This window comes from Salvelinus alpinus, chromosome 6 (genome assembly GCF_045679555.1).
Source record: "Salvelinus alpinus chromosome 6, SLU_Salpinus.1, whole genome shotgun sequence".
In the NCBI taxonomy this organism is placed as follows: Eukaryota; Metazoa; Chordata; class Actinopteri; order Salmoniformes; family Salmonidae; genus Salvelinus; species Salvelinus alpinus.
In genome coordinates, this window is record NC_092091.1 from 95,063,861 (window position 1) to 95,082,671 (window position 18,811).

Below are 18,811 nucleotides of genomic sequence, written 5' to 3' on the forward strand. Positions count from 1 at the left end.
CGCCCCTCCTGCAGCAGCTGTTACCACCACCGCCCCTCCTGCAGCAGCTGTCACCACCACCGCCCCTCCTGCAGCAGCTGTCACCACCACCGCCCCTCCTGCAGCAGCTGTCACCACCACCGCCCCTCCTGCAGCAGCTGTTACCACCACCGCCCCTCCTGCAGCAGCTGTCACCACCACCACAGCCCCTCCTGCAGCAGCTGTCACCACCACCACAGCCCCTCCTGCAGCAGCTGTCACCACCACCGCCCCTCCTGCAGCAGCTGTCACCACCACCACTGCCCCTCCTGCAGCAGCTGTTACCACCACCGCCCCTCCTGCAGCAGCTGTAACCACCACCGCCCCTCCTGCAGCAGCTGTCACCACCACCGCCCCTCCTGCAGCAGCTGTCACCACCACCGCCCCTCCTGCAGCAGCTGTCACCACCACCTCCCCTCCTGCAGCAGCTGTCACCACCACCGCCCCTCCTGCAGCAGCTGTCACCACCACCGCCCCTCCTGCAGCAGCTGTTACCACCACCGCCCCTCCTGCAGCAGCTGTCACCACCACCACAGCCCCTCCTGCAGCAGCTGTCACCACCACCGCCCCTCCTGCAGCAGCTGTCACCACCACCACAGCCCCTCCTGCAGCAGCTGTCACCACCACCGCCCCTCCTGCAGCAGCTGTCACCACCACCACTGCCCCTCCTGCAGCAGCTGTTACTACCACCGCCCCTCCTGCAGCAGCTGTAACCACCACCGCCCCTCCTGCAGCAGCTGTCACCACCACCGCCCCTCCTGCAGCAGCTGTCACCACCACCCCCCCACCTGCAGCAGCTGTCACCACCACTGCCCCTCCTGCAGCAGCTGTTACCACCACCCCCCCTCCTGCAGCAGCTGTCACCACCACCGCCCCTCCTGCAGCAGCTGTCACCACCACCGCCCCTCCTGCAGCAGCTGTCACCACCACCGCCCCTCCTGCAGCAGCTGTCACCACCACCGCCGCTCCTGCAGCAGCTGTTACCACCACCGCCCCTCCTGCAGCAGCTGTCACCACCACCGCCCCTCCTGCAGCAGCTGTTACCACCACCGCCCCTCCTGCAGCAGCTGTCACCACCACCGCCCCTCCTGCAGCAGCTGTCACCACCACCGCCCCTCCTGCAGCAGCTGTCACCACCACCGCCTCTCCTGCAGCAGCTGTCACCACCACCGCCCCTCCTGCAGCAGCTGTTACCACCACCGCACCTCCTGCAGCAGCTGTGACCACCAATGCCCCTGCTGCAGCAGCTGTCACCACCACCGCCCCTCCGGCAGCAGCTGTCACCACCACCGCCCCTCCTGCAGCAGCTGTGACCACCACCGCCCCTCCTGCAGCAGCTGTCACCACCACCACCGCCCCTCCTGCAGCAGCTGTCACCACCACCGCCCCTCCCGCAGCAGCTGTCACCACCGCCCCTCCTGCAGCAGCTGTCACCACCACCACTGCCCCTCCTGCAGCAGCTGTCACCACCACTGCCCCTCCTGCAGCAGCTGTCACCACCACCACCACCCCTCCTGCAGCAGCTGTCACCACCACCGCCCTTGCAGCAGCAACCACTTCCGCTGCTGTTGCATCACCTGACCCTCCATCTTCTAGTGAAGGAACCCTGAGTCTTCAGTTCCGTCTCAACCAGACGTTCAACTCAGATCTTTCCAACCCGTCCTCTTCAGAGTTCAAGAATCTGGCTGCCAAAGTGACCTCTGAGGTAAGTATCTAGGCAAATCCATGCCAGCTGCATCTCAGTGCTAGAGGTGTCACTACAGACCCTGGTTCGATTCCAGGCTGTATCACAGCGGTCTAAGGCACTGCATCTCAGTGCTAGAGGCGTCACTACAGACCCTGGTTCAATTCCAGGCTGTATCACAGCGGTCTAAGGCACTGCATCTCAGTGCTAGAGGCGTCACTACAGACCCTGGTTCGATTCCCGGCTGTATCACAACGGTCTAAGGCACTGCATCTCAGTGTTAGAGGCGCCACTACAGACCCTGGTTCGATTCCAGGCTGTATCACAACCGGCCGTGATTGGGAGTCCCACAGGGCAGTGCACAATTGGCCCAGCGTCGTCCTGGTTAGGGTTTGGCCGAGGGGGTACGCCGTCATTGTAAATAAGAATTTGGTCTTGTCTAGTTAAATAAAGGTTTAATAAATAAATGTAATTGTCCCTTTTAGACCTGTACATGCCTCCTGTAAAACCCTATCATCAGTGAGCCATACATGCCTCCTGTAAAACCCTATCATCAGTGAGCCTGTACATGCCTCCTGTAAAACCCTATCATCTGCGAGCCTGTACAGGCCTCCTGTAAAACCCTATCATCAGCGAGCCTGTACATGCCTCCTGTAAAACCCTATCATCAGTGAGCCTGTACATGCCTCCTGTAAAACCCTATCATCAGTGAGCCTGTACATGCCTCCTGTAAAACCCTATCATCAGTGAGCCTGTTCATGCCTCCTGTAAAATCCTATCATCAGTGAGCCTGTACATGCCTCCTGTAAAACCCTATCATCAGCGAGCCTGTACATGCCTCCTGTAAAACCCTATCATCAGTGAGCCTGTACATGCCTCCTGTAAAACCCTATCATTAGTGAGCCTGTACATGCCTCCTGTAAAACCCTATCATCAGTGAGCCATACTCTGGAAATGTTGATGTACTTGTAGACTATATTGTTACAAACAACATATAACAATGTCAACAATATGTATTCAAATGAACAAAGTCAATTGGTACTATCGAGAGGTCTGTTTACTATGAAAGACAATTAAATCCAAAGCTTCTATTAATGCCGTCAAGGGCCCTGTTTTCATGTAACCTTTCATAATCCTATGTTAAATCTTTCAACGCAGGTGAACAAGGCTTTTGCTAAAACCCCAGGCTTCCGTCGTTCCATTGTCAGATCGTTTCGGTAAGTGTATAAATTCTCATTACTGACTGACTAGGTTTCTGTTCTACCTTCTGTTATTTGACAATGATGATGGTGATGATGATGATGATGATTTCTGAGGGTTGTCCATTTTCTCTCCTTCTCCTGAGTAGGAGTGGATCTGTAGTTACCGACATGACCCTCGTGTTCGACAATCAGACTTCGGTTCCCAGCTCAAGCAGCGTACCAGCACTTCTCACCAGCAGTTCCACCTCCCTGAACATTCTATCAGGAACCATCAGTGCTGGTAAGTATTCATCTCCAGGTGCGGACTGGCCATCTGGCATTTTGGGCAAATGCCCAGATGGGCTGGTCCATTTTCAGCCCAGTGTTTTTCTGGGGGTAAAAATTATAATTATCTGGCTAATAATTTGGGGGGAAATGAGCCATTATGTTCAAAATGCCAGGGCCAATTTCGGGTCCCAGTCCGCCCCTGTTTCACTGTCACCGTACACATCTATAAGAGCAAAGTCATCAGCTGTCACCACCACCCCTCCTGCAGCAGCTGTCAACACCACCACTCCTGCAGCAGCAACCACTTCCGCTGCTGTTGCATCACCTGACCCTCCATCTTCTAGTGAAGGAGCAATGAGTCTTCAGTTCAGTCTCAACCAGACGTTCAACTCAGATCTTTCCAACTCGTCCTCTTCAGAGTTCAAGAATCTGGCTGCCAAAGTGACCTCTGAGGTAAGTATCTAGGCGATTCCATGCCAGCTGCATCTCAGTGCTAGAGGTGTCACTACAGACCCTGGTTCAATTCCAGGCTGTATCACAGCGGTCTAAGGCACTGCATCTCAGTGCTAGAGGCGTCACTACAGACCCTGGTTCGATTCCAGGCTGTATCACAGCGGTCTAAGGCACTGCATCTCAGTGCTAGAGGCGTCACTACAGACCCTGGTTCAATTCCAGGCTGTATCACAGCGGTCTAAGGCACTGCATCTCAGTGCTAGAGGCGTCACTACAGACCCTGCTTCAACTCCAGGCTGTATCACAACGGTCTAAGGCACTGCATCTCAGTGCTAGAGGCGCCACTACAGACCCTGGTTCGATTCCAGGCTGTATCACAACCGGCCGTGATTGGGAGTCCCATAGGGCAGTGCACAATTGGCCCAGCGTCGTCCTGGTTAGGGTTTGGCCGAGGGGGTAGGCCGTCATTGTAAATAAGAATTTGATCTTAGCTGACTTGCCTACTTAAATAAAGGCTTAATAAATAAATGTAATTGTCCCTTTTAGACCTGTACATGCCTCCTGTAAAACCCTATCATCAGTGAGCCTGTACATGCCTCCTGTAAAACCCTATCATCAGTGAGCCTGTACATGCCTCCTGTAAAACCCTATCATCAGGGAGCCTGTACATGCCTCCTGTAAAACCCTATCATCATTGAGCCTGTACATGCCTCCTGTAAAACCCTATCATCAGTGAGCCTGTACATGCCTCCTGTAAAACCCTATCATCAGCGAGCCTGTACAAGCCTCCTGTAAAACCCTATCATCAGTGATCCTGTACATGCCTCCGGTAAAACCCTATCATCAGTGAGCCATACATGCCTCCTGTAAAACCCTATCATCAGTGAGCCTGTACATGCCTCCTGTAAAATCCTATCATCAGTGAGCCATACATGCCTCCTGTAAAACCCTATCATCAGTGAGCCTGTACATGCCTCCTGTAAAACCCTATCATCAGTGAGCCTGTACATGCCTCCTGTAAAACCCTATCATCAGTGAGCCTGTACATGCCTCCTGTAAAACCCTATCATTAGTGAGCCTGTACATGCCTCCTGTAAAACCCTATCATCAGTGAGCCTGTACATGCCTCCTGTAAAACCCTATCATCAGTGAGCCTGTACATGCCTCCTGTAAAACCCTATCATTAGTGAGCCTGTACATGCCTCCTGTAAAACCCTATCATTAGTGAGCATGTACATGCCTCCTGTAAAACCCTATCATCAGTGAGCCTGTACATGCCTCCTGTAAAACCCTATCATCAGTGAGCCTGTACATGCCTCCTGTAAAACCCTATCATCAGTGAGCCATACATGCCTCCTGTAAAACCCTATCATCAGTGAGCCATACATGCCTCCTGTAAAACCCTATCTTCAGTGATCATGTACAATCCTCCTGTAAAACCCTATCATCAGTGATCATGTACATGCCTCCTGTAAAACCCTATCATCAGTGAGCCATACATGCCTCCTGTAAAACCCTATCATCAGTGAGCCTGTACATGCCTCCTGTAAAACCCTATCATCAGTGAGCCATACATGCCTCCTGTAAAACCCTATCATCAGTGAGCCTGTACATGCCCCCTGTAAAACCCTATCATCAGTGAGCCTGTACATGCCTCCTGTAAAACCCTATCATCAGTGATCCTGTACATGCCTCCTGTAAAACCCTATCATCAGTGATCCTGTACATGCCTCCTGTAAAACCCTATCATCAGTGAGCCATACATGCCTCTTGTAAAACCCTATCATCAGTGAGCCTGTACATGCCTCCTGTAAAATCCTATCATCAGTGAGCCATACATGCCTCCTGTAAAACCCTATCATCAGTGAGCCTGTACATGTCTCCTGTAAAACCCTATCATCAGTGAGCCTGTACATGCCTCTTGTAAAACCCTATCATCAGTGAGCCATACTCTGGAAATGTTGATGTACTTGTAGACTATATTGTTACAAACAACATATAACAATGTCAACAATATGTATTCAAATGAACAAAGTCAATTGGTACTATCGAGAGGTCTGTTTACTATGAAAGACAATTAAATCCAAAGCTTCTATTAATGCCGTCAAGGGCCCTGTTTTCATGTAACCTTTGATAATCCTATGTTAAATCTTTCAACGCAGGTGAACAAGGCTTTTGCTAAAACCCCAGGCTTCCGTCGTTCCATTGTCAGATCGTTTCGGTAAGTGTATGAATTCTCATTACTGGTTGACTAGGTTTCTGTTCTACCTTCTGTTATTTGACAATGCTGATGATGATAATGATTTCTGAGGGTTGTCCATTTTCTCTCCTTCTCCTGAGTAGGAGTGGATCTGTAGTTACCGACATGATCGTCGTGTTCGACAAGCAGTCTTCGGTTCCCAGCTCAAGCAGCGTACCAGCACTTCTCACCAGCAGTTTCACCTCCCTGAGCTTGATACCAGGAAGCATCAGTGCTGGTAAGTATTCATCTCCAGGTGCGGACTGGCCATCTGGCATTTTGGGCAAATGCCCAGATGGGCTGGTCCATTTTCAGCCCAGTGTTTTTCTGGGGGTAAAAATTATAATTATCTGGCTAATAATTTGGGGGGAAATGAGCCAATATGTTCAAAATGCCAGGGCCAATTTCTGGTCCCAGTCCGCCCCTGTTTCACTGTCACCGTACACATCTATAAGAGCAAAGTCATCAGCTGTCACCACCACCCCTCCTGCAGCAGCTGTCAACACCACCACTCCTGCAGCAGCAACCACTTCCGCTGCTGTCGCATCACCTGACCCTCCATCTTCTAGTGAAGGAGCAATGAGTCTTCAGTTCAGTCTCGACCAGACGTTCAACTCAGATCTTTCCAACTCGTCCTCTTCAGAGTTCAAGAATCTGGCTGCCAAAGTGACCTCTGAGGTAAGTATCTAGGCGATTCCATGCCAGCTGCATCTCAGTGCTAGAGGTGTCACTACAGACCCTGGTTCAATTCCAGGCTGTATCACAGCGGTCTAAGGCACTGCATCTCAGTGCTAGAGGCGTCACTACAGACCCTGGTTCGATTCCAGGCTGTATCACAGCGGTCTAAGGCACTGCATCTCAGTGCTAGAGGCGCCACTACAGACCCTGGTTCGATTCCAGGCTGTATCACAACCGGCCGTGATTGGGAGTCCCATAGGGCAGTGCACAATTGGCCCAGCGTCGTCCTGGTTAGGGTTTGGCCGAGGGGGTAGGCCGTCATTGTAAATAAGAATTTGATCTTAGCTGACTTGCCTAGTTAAATAAAGGCTTAATAAATAAATGTAATTGTCCCTTTTAGACCTGTACATGCCTCCTGTAAAACCCTATCATCAGTGAGCCTGTACATGCCTCCTGTAAAACCCTATCATCAGTGAGCCTGTACATGCCTCCTGTAAAACCCTATCATCAGGGAGCCTGTACATGCCTCCTGTAAAACCCTATCATCATTGAGCCTGTACATGCCTCCTGTAAAACCCTATCATCAGTGAGCCTGTACATGCCTCCTGTAAAACCCTATCATCAGCGAGCCTGTACAAGCCTCCTGTAAAACCCTATCATCAGTGATCCTGTACATGCCTCCTGTAAAACCCTATCATCAGTGAGCCATACATGCCTCCTGTAAAACCCTATCATCAGTGAGCCTGTACATGCCTCCTGTAAAATCCTATCATCAGTGAGCCATACATGCCTCCTGTAAAACCCTATCATCAGTGAGCCTGTACATGCCTCCTGTAAAACCCTATCATCAGTGAGCCTGTACATGCCTCCTGTAAAACCCTATCATCAGTGAGCCTGTACATGCCTCCTGTAAAATCCTATCATCAGTGAGCCATACATGCCTCCTGTAAAACCCTATCATCAGTGAGCCTGTACATGCCTCCTGTAAAACCCTATCATCAGTGAGCCTGTACATGCCTCCTGTAAAACCCTATCATCAGTGAGCCTGTACATGCCTCCTGTAAAACCCTATCATCAGTGAGCCTGTACATGCCTCCTGTAAAACCCTATCATCAGTGAGCCATACATGCCTCCTGTAAAACCCTATCATCAGTGAGCCATACATGCCTCCTGTAAAACCCTATCTTCAGTGATCATGTACATTCCTCCTGTAAAACCCTATCATCAGTGATCATGTACATGCCTCCTGTAAAACCCTATCATCAGTGAGCCATACATGCCTCCTGTAAAACCCTATCATCAGTGAGCCTGTACATGCCTCCTGTAAAACCCTATCATCAGTGAGCCATACATGCCTCCTGTAAAACCCTATCATCAGTGAGCCTGTACATGCCTCCTGTAAAACCCTATCATCAGTGAGCCTGTACATGCCTCCTGTAAAACCCTATCATCAGTGATCCTGTACATGTCTCCTGTAAAACCCTATCATCAGTGAGCCATACATGCCTCTTGTAAAACCCTATCATCAGTGAGCCTGTACATGCCTCCTGTAAAATCCTATCATCAGTGAGCCATACATGCCTCCTGTAAAACCCTATCATCAGTGAGCCTGTACATGTCTCCTGTAAAACCCTATCATCAGTGAGCCTGTACATGCCTCCTGTAAAACCCTATCATCAGTGAGCCATACTCTGGAAATGTTGATGTCCTTGTAGACTATATTGTTACAAACAACATATAACAATGTCAACAATATGTATTCAAATGAACAAAGTCAATTGGTACTATTGAGAGGTCTGTTTACTATGAAAGACAATTAAATCCAAAGCTTCTATTAATGCCGTCAAGGGCCCTGTTTTCATGTAACCTTTCATAATCCTATGTTAAATCTTTCAACGCAGGTGAACAAGGCTTTTGCTAAAACCCCAGGCTTCCGTCGTTCCATTGTCAGATCGTTTCGGTAAGTGTATGAATTCTCATTACTGGTTGACTAGGTTTCTGTTCTACCTTCTGTTATTTGACAATGCTGATGATGATAATGATTTCTGAGGGTTGTCCATTTTCTCTCCTTCTCCTGAGTAGGAGTGGATCTGTAGTTACCGACATGATCGTCGTGTTCGACAAGCAGTCTTCGGTTCCCAGCTCAAGCAGCGTACCAGCACTTCTCACCAGCAGTTTCACCTCCCTGAGCTTGATACCAGGAAGCATCAGTGCTGGTAAGTATTCATCTCCAGGTGCGGACTGGCCATCTGGCATTTTGGGCAAATGCCCAGATGGGCTGGTCCATTTTCAGCCCAGTGTTTTTCTGGGGGTAAAAATTATAATTATCTGGCTAATAATTTGGGGGGAAATGAGCCAATATGTTCAAAATGCCAGGGCCAATTTCTGGTCCCAGTCCGCCCCTGTTTCACTGTCACCGTACACATCTATAAGAGCAAAGTCATCAGCTGTCACCACCACCCCTCCTGCAGCAGCTGTCAACACCACCACTCCTGCAGCAGCAACCACTTCCGCTGCTGTCGCATCACCTGACCCTCCATCTTCTAGTGAAGGAGCAATGAGTCTTCAGTTCAGTCTCGACCAGACGTTCAACTCAGATCTTTCCAACTCGTCCTCTTCAGAGTTCAAGAATCTGGCTGCCAAAGTGACCTCTGAGGTAAGTATCTAGGCGATTCCATGCCAGCTGCATCTCAGTGCTAGAGGTGTCACTACAGACCCTGGTTCAATTCCAGGCTGTATCACAGCGGTCTAAGGCACTGCATCTCAGTGCTAGAGGCGTCACTACAGACCCTGGTTCGATTCCAGGCTGTATCACAGCGGTCTAAGGCACTGCATCTCAGTGCTAGAGGCGCCACTACAGACCCTGGTTCGATTCCAGGCTGTATCACAACCGGCCGTGATTGGGAGTCCCATAGGGCAGTGCACAATTGGCCCAGCGTCGTCCTGGTTAGGGTTTGGCCGAGGGGGTAGGCCGTCATTGTAAATAAGAATTTGATCTTAGCTGACTTGCCTAGTTAAATAAAGGCTTAATAAATAAATGTAATTGTCCCTTTTAGACCTGTACATGCCTCCTGTAAAACCCTATCATCAGTGAGCCTGTACATGCCTCCTGTAAAACCCTATCATCAGTGAGCCTGTACATGCCTCCTGTAAAACCCTATCATCAGGGAGCCTGTACATGCCTCCTGTAAAACCCTATCATCATTGAGCCTGTACATGCCTCCTGTAAAACCCTATCATCAGTGAGCCTGTACATGCCTCCTGTAAAACCCTATCATCAGCGAGCCTGTACAAGCCTCCTGTAAAACCCTATCATCAGTGATCCTGTACATGCCTCCTGTAAAACCCTATCATCAGTGAGCCATACATGCCTCCTGTAAAACCCTATCATCAGTGAGCCTGTACATGCCTCCTGTAAAATCCTATCATCAGTGAGCCATACATGCCTCCTGTAAAACCCTATCATCAGTGAGCCTGTACATGCCTCCTGTAAAACCCTATCATCAGTGAGCCTGTACATGCCTCCTGTAAAACCCTATCATCAGTGAGCCTGTACATGCCTCCTGTAAAACCCTATCATTAGTGAGCCTGTACATGCCTCCTGTAAAACCCTATCATCAGTGAGCCTGTACATGCCTCCTGTAAAACCCTATCATCAGTGAGCCTGTACATGCCTCCTGTAAAACCCTATCATCAGTGAGCCTGTACATGCCTCCTGTAAAACCCTATCATCAGTGAGCCTGTACATGCCTCCTGTAAAACCCTATCATCAGTGAGCCTGTACCTGCCTCCTGTAAAACCCTATCATCAGTGAGCCATACATGCCTCCTGTAAAACCCTATCATCAGTGAGCCATACATGCCTCCTGTAAAACCCTATCTTCAGTGATCATGTACATTCCTCCTGTAAAACCCTATCATCAGTGATCATGTACATGCCTCCTGTAAAACCCTATCATCAGTGAGCCATACATGCCTCCTGTAAAACCCTATCATCAGTGAGCCTGTACATGCCTCCTGTAAAACCCTATCATCAGTGAGCCATACATGCCTCCTGTAAAACCCTATCATCAGTGAGCCTGTACATGCCTCCTGTAAAACCCTATCATCAGTGAGCCTGTACATGCCTCCTGTAAAACCCTATCATCAGTGATCCTGTACATGCCTCCTGTAAAACCCTATCATCAGTGAGCCATACATGCCTCTTGTAAAACCCTATCATCAGTGAGCCTGTACATGCCTCCTGTAAAATCCTATCATCAGTGAGCCATACATGCCTCCTGTAAAACCCTATCATCAGTGAGCCTGTACATGCCTCCTGTAAAACCCTATCATCAGTGAGCCATACTCTGGAAATGTTGATGTCCTTGTAGACTATATTGTTACAAACAACATATAACAATGTCAACAATATGTATTCAAATGAACAAAGTCAATTGGTACTATCGAGAGGTCTGTTTACTATGAAAGACAATTAAATCCAAAGCTTCTATTAATGCCGTCAAGGGCCCTGTTTTCATGTAACCTTTGATAATCCTATGTTAAATCTTTCAACGCAGGTGAACAAGGCTTTTGCTAAAACCCCAGGCTTCCGTCGTTCCATTGTCAGATCGTTTCGGTAAGTGTATGAATTCTCATTACTGGTTGACTAGGTTTCTGTTCTACCTTCTGTTATTTGACAATGCTGATGATGATAATGATTTCTGAGGGTTGTCCATTTTCTCTCCTTCTCCTGAGTAGGAGTGGATCTGTAGTTACCGACATGATCGTCGTGTTCGACAAGCAGTCTTCGGTTCCCAGCTCAAGCAGCGTACCAGCACTTCTCACCAGCAGTTTCACCTCCCTGAGCTTGATACCAGGAAGCATCAGTGCTGGTAAGTATTCATCTCCAGGTGCGGACTGGCCATCTGGCATTTTGGGCAAATGCCCAGATGGGCTGGTCCATTTTCAGCCCAGTGTTTTTCTGGGGGTAAAAATTATAATTATCTGGCTAATAATTTGGGGGGAAATGAGCCAATATGTTCAAAATGCCAGGGCCAATTTCTGGTCCCAGTCCGCCCCTGTTTCACTGTCACCGTACACATCTATAAGAGCAAAGTCATCAGCTGTCACCACCACCCCTCCTGCAGCAGCTGTCAACACCACCACTCCTGCAGCAGCAACCACTTCCGCTGCTGTCGCATCACCTGACCCTCCATCTTCTAGTGAAGGAGCAATGAGTCTTCAGTTCAGTCTCGACCAGACGTTCAACTCAGATCTTTCCAACTCGTCCTCTTCAGAGTTCAAGAATCTGGCTGCCAAAGTGACCTCTGAGGTAAGTATCTAGGCGATTCCATGCCAGCTGCATCTCAGTGCTAGAGGTGTCACTACAGACCCTGGTTCAATTCCAGGCTGTATCACAGCGGTCTAAGGCACTGCATCTCAGTGCTAGAGGCGTCACTACAGACCCTGGTTCGATTCCAGGCTGTATCACAGCGGTCTAAGGCACTGCATCTCAGTGCTAGAGGCGCCACTACAGACCCTGGTTCGATTCCAGGCTGTATCACAACCGGCCGTGATTGGGAGTCCCATAGGGCAGTGCACAATTGGCCCAGCGTCGTCCTGGTTAGGGTTTGGCCGAGGGGGTAGGCCGTCATTGTAAATAAGAATTTGATCTTAGCTGACTTGCCTAGTTAAATAAAGGCTTAATAAATAAATGTAATTGTCCCTTTTAGACCTGTACATGCCTCCTGTAAAACCCTATCATCAGTGAGCCTGTACATGCCTCCTGTAAAACCCTATCATCAGTGAGCCTGTACATGCCTCCTGTAAAACCCTATCATCAGGGAGCCTGTACATGCCTCCTGTAAAACCCTATCATCATTGAGCCTGTACATGCCTCCTGTAAAACCCTATCATCAGTGAGCCTGTACATGCCTCCTGTAAAACCCTATCATCAGCGAGCCTGTACAAGCCTCCTGTAAAACCCTATCATCAGTGATCCTGTACATGCCTCCTGTAAAACCCTATCATCAGTGAGCCATACATGCCTCCTGTAAAACCCTATCATCAGTGAGCCTGTACATGCCTCCTGTAAAATCCTATCATCAGTGAGCCATACATGCCTCCTGTAAAACCCTATCATCAGTGAGCCTGTACATGCCTCCTGTAAAACCCTATCATCAGTGAGCCTGTACATGCCTCCTGTAAAACCCTATCATCAGTGAGCCTGTACATGCCTCCTGTAAAACCCTATCATTAGTGAGCCTGTACATGCCTCCTGTAAAACCCTATCATCAGTGAGCCTGTACATGCCTCCTGTAAAACCCTATCATCAGTGAGCCTGTACATGCCTCCTGTAAAACCCTATCATTAGTGAGCCTGTACATGCCTCCTGTAAAACCCTATCATCAGTGAGCCTGTACATGCCTCCTGTAAAACCCTATCATCAGTGAGCCTGTACATGCCTCCTGTAAAACCCTATCATCAGTGAGCCATACATGCCTCCTGTAAAACCCTATCATCAGTGAGCCATACATGCCTCCTGTAAAACCCTATCATCAGTGATCATGTACATTCCTCCTGTAAAACCCTATCATCAGTAATCATGTACATGCCTCCTGTAAAACCCTATCATCAGTGAGCCATACATGCCTCCTGTAAAACCCTATCATCAGTGAGCCTGTACATGCCTCCTGTAAAACCCTATCATCAGTGAGCCATACATGCCTCCTGTAAAACCCTATCATCAGTGAGCCTGTACATGCCTCCTGTAAAACCCTATCATCAGTGAGCCTTTACATGCCTCCTGTAAAACCCTATCATCAGTGATCCTGTACATGCCTCCTGTAAAACCCTATCATCAGTGATCCTGTACATGCCTCCTGTAAAACCCTATCATCAGTGAGCCATACATGCCTCTTGTAAAACCCTATCATCAGTGAGCCTGTACATGCCTCCTGTAAAATCCTATCATCAGTGAGCCATACATGCCTCCTGTAAAACCCTATCATCAGTGAGCCTGTACATGTCTCCTGTAAAACCCTATCATCAGTGAGCCTGTACATGCCTCCTGTAAAACCCTATCATCAGTGAGCCTGTACATGTCTCCTGTAAAACCCTATCATCAGTGAGCCTGTACATGCCTCCTGTAAAACCCTATCATCAGTGAGCCATACTCTGGAAATGTTGATGTACTTGTAGACTATATTGTTACAAACAACATATAACAATGTCAACAATATGTATTCAAATGAACAAAGTCAATTGGTACTATCGAGAGGTCTGTTTACTATGAAAGACAATTAAATCCAAAGCTTCTATTAATGCCGTCAAGGGCCCTGTTTTCATGTAACCTTTGATAATCCTATGTTAAATCTTTCAACGCAGGTGAACAAGGCTTTTGCTAAAACCCCAGGCTTCCGTCGTTCCATTGTCAGATCGTTTCGGTAAGTGTATGAATTCTCATTACTGGTTGACTAGGTTTCTGTTCTACCTTCTGTTATTTGACAATGCTGATGATGATAATGATTTCTGAGGGTTGTCCATTTTCTCTCCTTCTCCTGAGTAGGAGTGGATCTGTAGTTACCGACATGATCGTCGTGTTCGACAAGCAGTCTTCGGTTCCCAGCTCAAGCAGCGTACCAGCACTTCTCACCAGCAGTTTCACCTCCCTGAGCTTGATACCAGGAAGCATCAGTGCTGGTAAGTATTCATCTCCAGGTGCGGACTGGCCATCTGGCATTTTGGGCAAATGCCCAGATGGGCTGGTCCATTTTCAGCCCAGTGTTTTTCTGGGGGTAAAAATTATAATTATCTGGCTAATAATTTGGGGGGAAATGAGCCAATATGTTCAAAATGCCAGGGCCAATTTCTGGTCCCAGTCCGCCCCTGTTTCACTGTCACCGTACACATCTATAAGAGCAAAGTCAACATTTGAACAGAAACATGAAAAGACAATCCCCTTTTGTAATTTACTGAACAATATCTCTGTTTTTCCTACTTTTTCAGGGTCATCAACCACATCAGGAAGTGCTCCCCGACCCACTGCCTTCTCTCAGGCTGCCTTGCCTCTCAGTTTGGCTCTGTTAATGGTACAGCTGCTGGCTAGCTAATAGCCTGGGGCATAGCTGCTGTGGCTCTGCTAGCTGCTAGGCTAGCTAATAGCCTGGGGCATAGCTGCTGTGGCTCTGCTAGCTGCTAGGCCAGCTAGCTAATAGCCTGGGGCATAGCTGCTGTGGCATTGGTTTAACCAATTAACGGTTTCCCAGCTCTCATAGTTACAGCCTTAAAGCTAGAATCCTTAGTTGCTACACCTATTTTTTGACTTATAAATGAATTATATCTACCCATTGATTCTTGAAGAATATAACATATTCTTATATAATTATATAATTAACCTCATGAGTTTAGCTCAACTGTCGTAACCCATCAAAACCCAAAATATAAACTTGACAAAAAAAAAAAGACAGCCTAGGAACAGTGGGTTAACTGCCTTGTTCAGGGGCAGAACGACAGAATTTTACCTCGTCAGCTCGGGGGATTCGATCTTGCAACCTTTCGGTTACTAGTCCAACGCTCTAACCACTAGGCTACCTGCCTCCTCTACACTCTAACCACTAGGCTACCTGCCTCCTCTACACTCTAACCACTAGGCTACCTGCCGCCTATACACTCTAACCACTAGGCTACCTGCCTCCTCACCCCAAATTGACAGCTCTAATGCTGTTCCTAGGCTGTCCACTGTTCCTAGGCTGTCCACTGTTCCTAGGCTGTCCACTGTTCCTAGGCTGTCCACTGTTCCTAGGCTGTCCACAGTTCCTAGGCTGTCCACTGTTCCTAGGCTGTCATCGAAAAAAATAATTTGTTGTTAACTGATTTAAATTAATAAAAAATATATATATCTTGGCTGCAGGAAGGTACATTAACAGAAATCCCATGTAGCCTTGGTTCGAACACTGGAATGTGAGATGTAATCTACACCTCGATTAGGTTATAATGATTTTTCCCAAATTGAGCGTCAATATTTTCTATATAACCAACACACTCGTTCTGAACTTGTAACCCGAGAAGGTCCGGTGTACTTTTCGTGCTTACCGATTTGACAGCTGATTAAGATTCAGCTACACCTCTGACACTGCCAAAACACCAGCTGTCGGCTGTCGCTGGTAAACAGCTGATTTGATGGAACACCAGCTGTCGGCTATCGCTGGTAAACAGCTGATTTGATGGAAGCTAGGCCCTTATCTTACACGTTACTATTATTTAACACTTAACCTCTCACAGACATCAATTCATGAGGTATTCACACTTCCACACAATTTATCCGTCAAAATGTTTCTACTGAAAATAACTAAAATAAACTTTCCTATTGAACAATTTATTTATTTTTAATTGTTTTATGTTTTTATTTGATCATAGTTCCCTCTAATTATTAACTGCTGTAACTATATTTACATTTAAATGTGTTATTTTGGGCATATCACTGAAGTGTCAAAGTGTCTGAGGGACTAATGTGGACCACTACAATGTTTTAAAACTGTTGTAGAGCCTCGGCTGGTTTGTACTTGTCTTGTAATCATTAAATCTAATATATTATGTAACACTCGTAGAATATAGATTTGTCATTTTTTTCATTACTGTTGGAATATAATGACACTTTGGGTCGCATGTAATGGCCTCTCATAATCATTCTAGGGGTGAGTCTCAATAGTGTGATCTAATATCCTTCTAGGGGTACATCTCAATAGTGTGATCTAATATCCTTCTAGGGGTACATCTCAATAATCTAGTCTAATATCCTTCTAGAACACATCTCAATAGTCTAGTTTTGTTTCCTCCTAGCGGTGCATCTCAATTGTCGAACTAGACTGCCAAATTAAAATGCTCACTAACAGGTCCATCTGACCCAAATCTAGTGGCAGCATTAGTATAACAGACAACATACTAATGAGAATTCCCTACACTACAGTAGAAACTACTGAGACTAACCCCTAGACTAAACCAGACTATTGAGACTCACCCCTAGACTACATTTGAGACTCACCCCTAGACTAAACCAGACTATTGAGACTCACTCCTAGACTACACTAGATACTATTGAGACTCACCCCTAGACTACACTAGAGAATATTGAGACTCACCCCTTTACTACACTAGAGACTATTAGGACTCACCCCTAGACTAAACTAGAGACTATTGAGACTCACCCCTAGACTAAGCCAGACTGAGACTCACCCCTAGACTAAACCAGACTGTTGAGACTCACCCCTAGACTAAACCAGACTATTGAGACTCACCCCTAGACTAAACCAGACTATTGAGACTCACCCCTAGACTACACTAGAGAATATTGACAATTTCTTGAATTGTTTAACACTTTATTGGTTACTACATGATTCCATATGTGTTATTTCATAGTTTTGATGTCTTCACTATTATTCTACAATGTAGAAAATAGTAAAAATAAAGAAAAACCCTGGAATGAGTAGGTGTGTCCAAACTTTTGACTGTTACTGTACTACACAAACACACAGTCATATGTATACACACATATTATATCCACACACTCATATATACTGTCGTGTCTTTGGCTATGCCAGATTAATTGCTATGACATGCTATTCTATAAAATAATTTCTCCGTAATTAATATTACCTGATTGAACTAATCATGTAAATGTAATTAACTAAAGAGGGACACCACGAAATAATATTTATAGAGCTGTTATCTTCCAAATAAACTCTTAAAAGATTGAGTAATATTTTACGTCAATAGCAGTCAACATTAATCGTCATCTTACTTCAGTCTCATCTGAAAGTTGTAAATTCTTGTTATTATCTGAACCATTCTGACATCGGATCGTCATCCTAATGTACCCGGAACAGAAAGTTAGATTTTTTGTCAATGGCTTTATATAGTGGAGGGAGAGGGGTGTGGCTGAAAAGTTTGTAACCCATGTCTCTTCACAGGGGCGGGCCACTGGTTGAGCAGAGGCCCAAACTTATGAAAACCCAAATCTCTCATTTGGAAGCTAAAATTAAATTTAATCTCTTCACAAATAATTTCATATTCAAGCATTTGAATTAAACAACAATTCCATGTGAATCCGATACCTCTGACGTTTAGACTTTCCACAGTAGCGTTTATGTCATTCTATCATTGATGAGAATGTGTCAGCGGGCAACCGAACTGACATAATATACCTTAAGTACCACCGCATATGTACAGTTGGTTGGATTACCAGAATATAGTTCATTTCCCCCCAACTTCTGATGTTCCCAGAATCTCTATGTTAACCAAAGGGTTTTCTTATGTCACATCAGTAGGGAAGAGGGACGGGGGAGGGGGGAAAGAGGTATTTATGACTGTCATCAACCTACCCCCAGGCCAACGTCATGACAATACACACACACTCATATACACACACTCATATACACACACACTCATATACACACAGTCATATGTATACACTCATATATATACACACACTCATATATACACACACTCATATACACACACACTCATATACACTCATATATACACACACTCATATATACACACAGTCATGTACGTATCCTAAAGGACGTGTTTGTGTGCATGTGTGTTCCAGGGAACTACCGTAATGCCCATGACGTGCTGTTCAGTATGTACACTGAGCTGCAGACACAGAAGATCAGAATCCCTGCTGAGATGAACACCAACCTCATGATCCTCCACTCATACATCCTGGTTCAGGTAGAACTACACTACCCAGCATTCTCCACTCATACATACTGGTGAAGGTAGAACTACACTACCCAGCATCCTCCACTCATACATACTGGTGAAGATAGAACTACACTACCCAGCATCCTCCACTCATACATACTGGTAAAGGTAGAACTACACTACCCAGCATCCTCCACTCATACATCCTGGTGAAGGTAGAACTACACTACCCAGCATCCTCCACTCATACATACTGGTTAAGGTAGAACTACACTACCCAGCATCTTCTACTGCTCTACCACTACGCTACCCAGCATCCTCCACTCATACAGCCTGGTGAAGGTAGAACTACACTACCCAGCATCCTCCACTCATACATACTGGTTAAGGTAGAACTACACTACCCAGCAACCTCCACTCATACAGCCTGGTGAAGGTAGAACTACACTACCCAGCATTCTCCACTCATACATACTGGTTAAGGTAGAACTACACTACCCAGCATCCTCCACTCATACAGTCTGGTTAAGGTAGAACTACACTACCCAACATCCTCCACTCATACAGCCTGGTGAAGGTAGAA

General features: G+C 46.9%; 1 protein-coding gene across 5 annotated transcripts; it reads left to right on the forward strand.

The window, feature by feature from the left end:
• Window positions 1-718: 718 nt before the first annotated feature.
• LOC139579611 (uncharacterized) lies at window positions 719-16,123 on the forward strand. 5 transcript variants are annotated; one of them, XM_071408397.1, is made up of 16 exons: window positions 719-1,723; window positions 2,861-2,919; window positions 3,051-3,184; window positions 3,440-3,624; window positions 5,787-5,845; window positions 5,968-6,101; window positions 6,357-6,541; window positions 8,443-8,501; window positions 8,624-8,757; window positions 9,013-9,197; window positions 11,100-11,158; window positions 11,281-11,414; window positions 11,673-11,854; window positions 13,909-13,967; window positions 14,090-14,223; window positions 14,530-16,123. In XM_071408397.1, the coding sequence occupies exons 3-16, from the start codon at window positions 3,073-3,075 to the stop codon at window positions 14,631-14,633; spliced, it is 1,725 nt and encodes a 574-aa protein (XP_071264498.1). In that variant the 5' UTR covers window positions 719-1,723; window positions 2,861-2,919; window positions 3,051-3,072; the 3' UTR covers window positions 14,634-16,123. The 5 variants fall into 5 exon arrangements, with proteins under 5 accessions (XP_071264498.1, XP_071264497.1, XP_071264496.1 ...); XM_071408396.1 differs by having other exon boundaries at window positions 9,016-9,197; window positions 11,670-11,854; XM_071408395.1 differs by having other exon boundaries at window positions 6,360-6,541; window positions 11,670-11,854.
• Window positions 16,124-18,811: the final 2,688 nt, after the last annotated feature.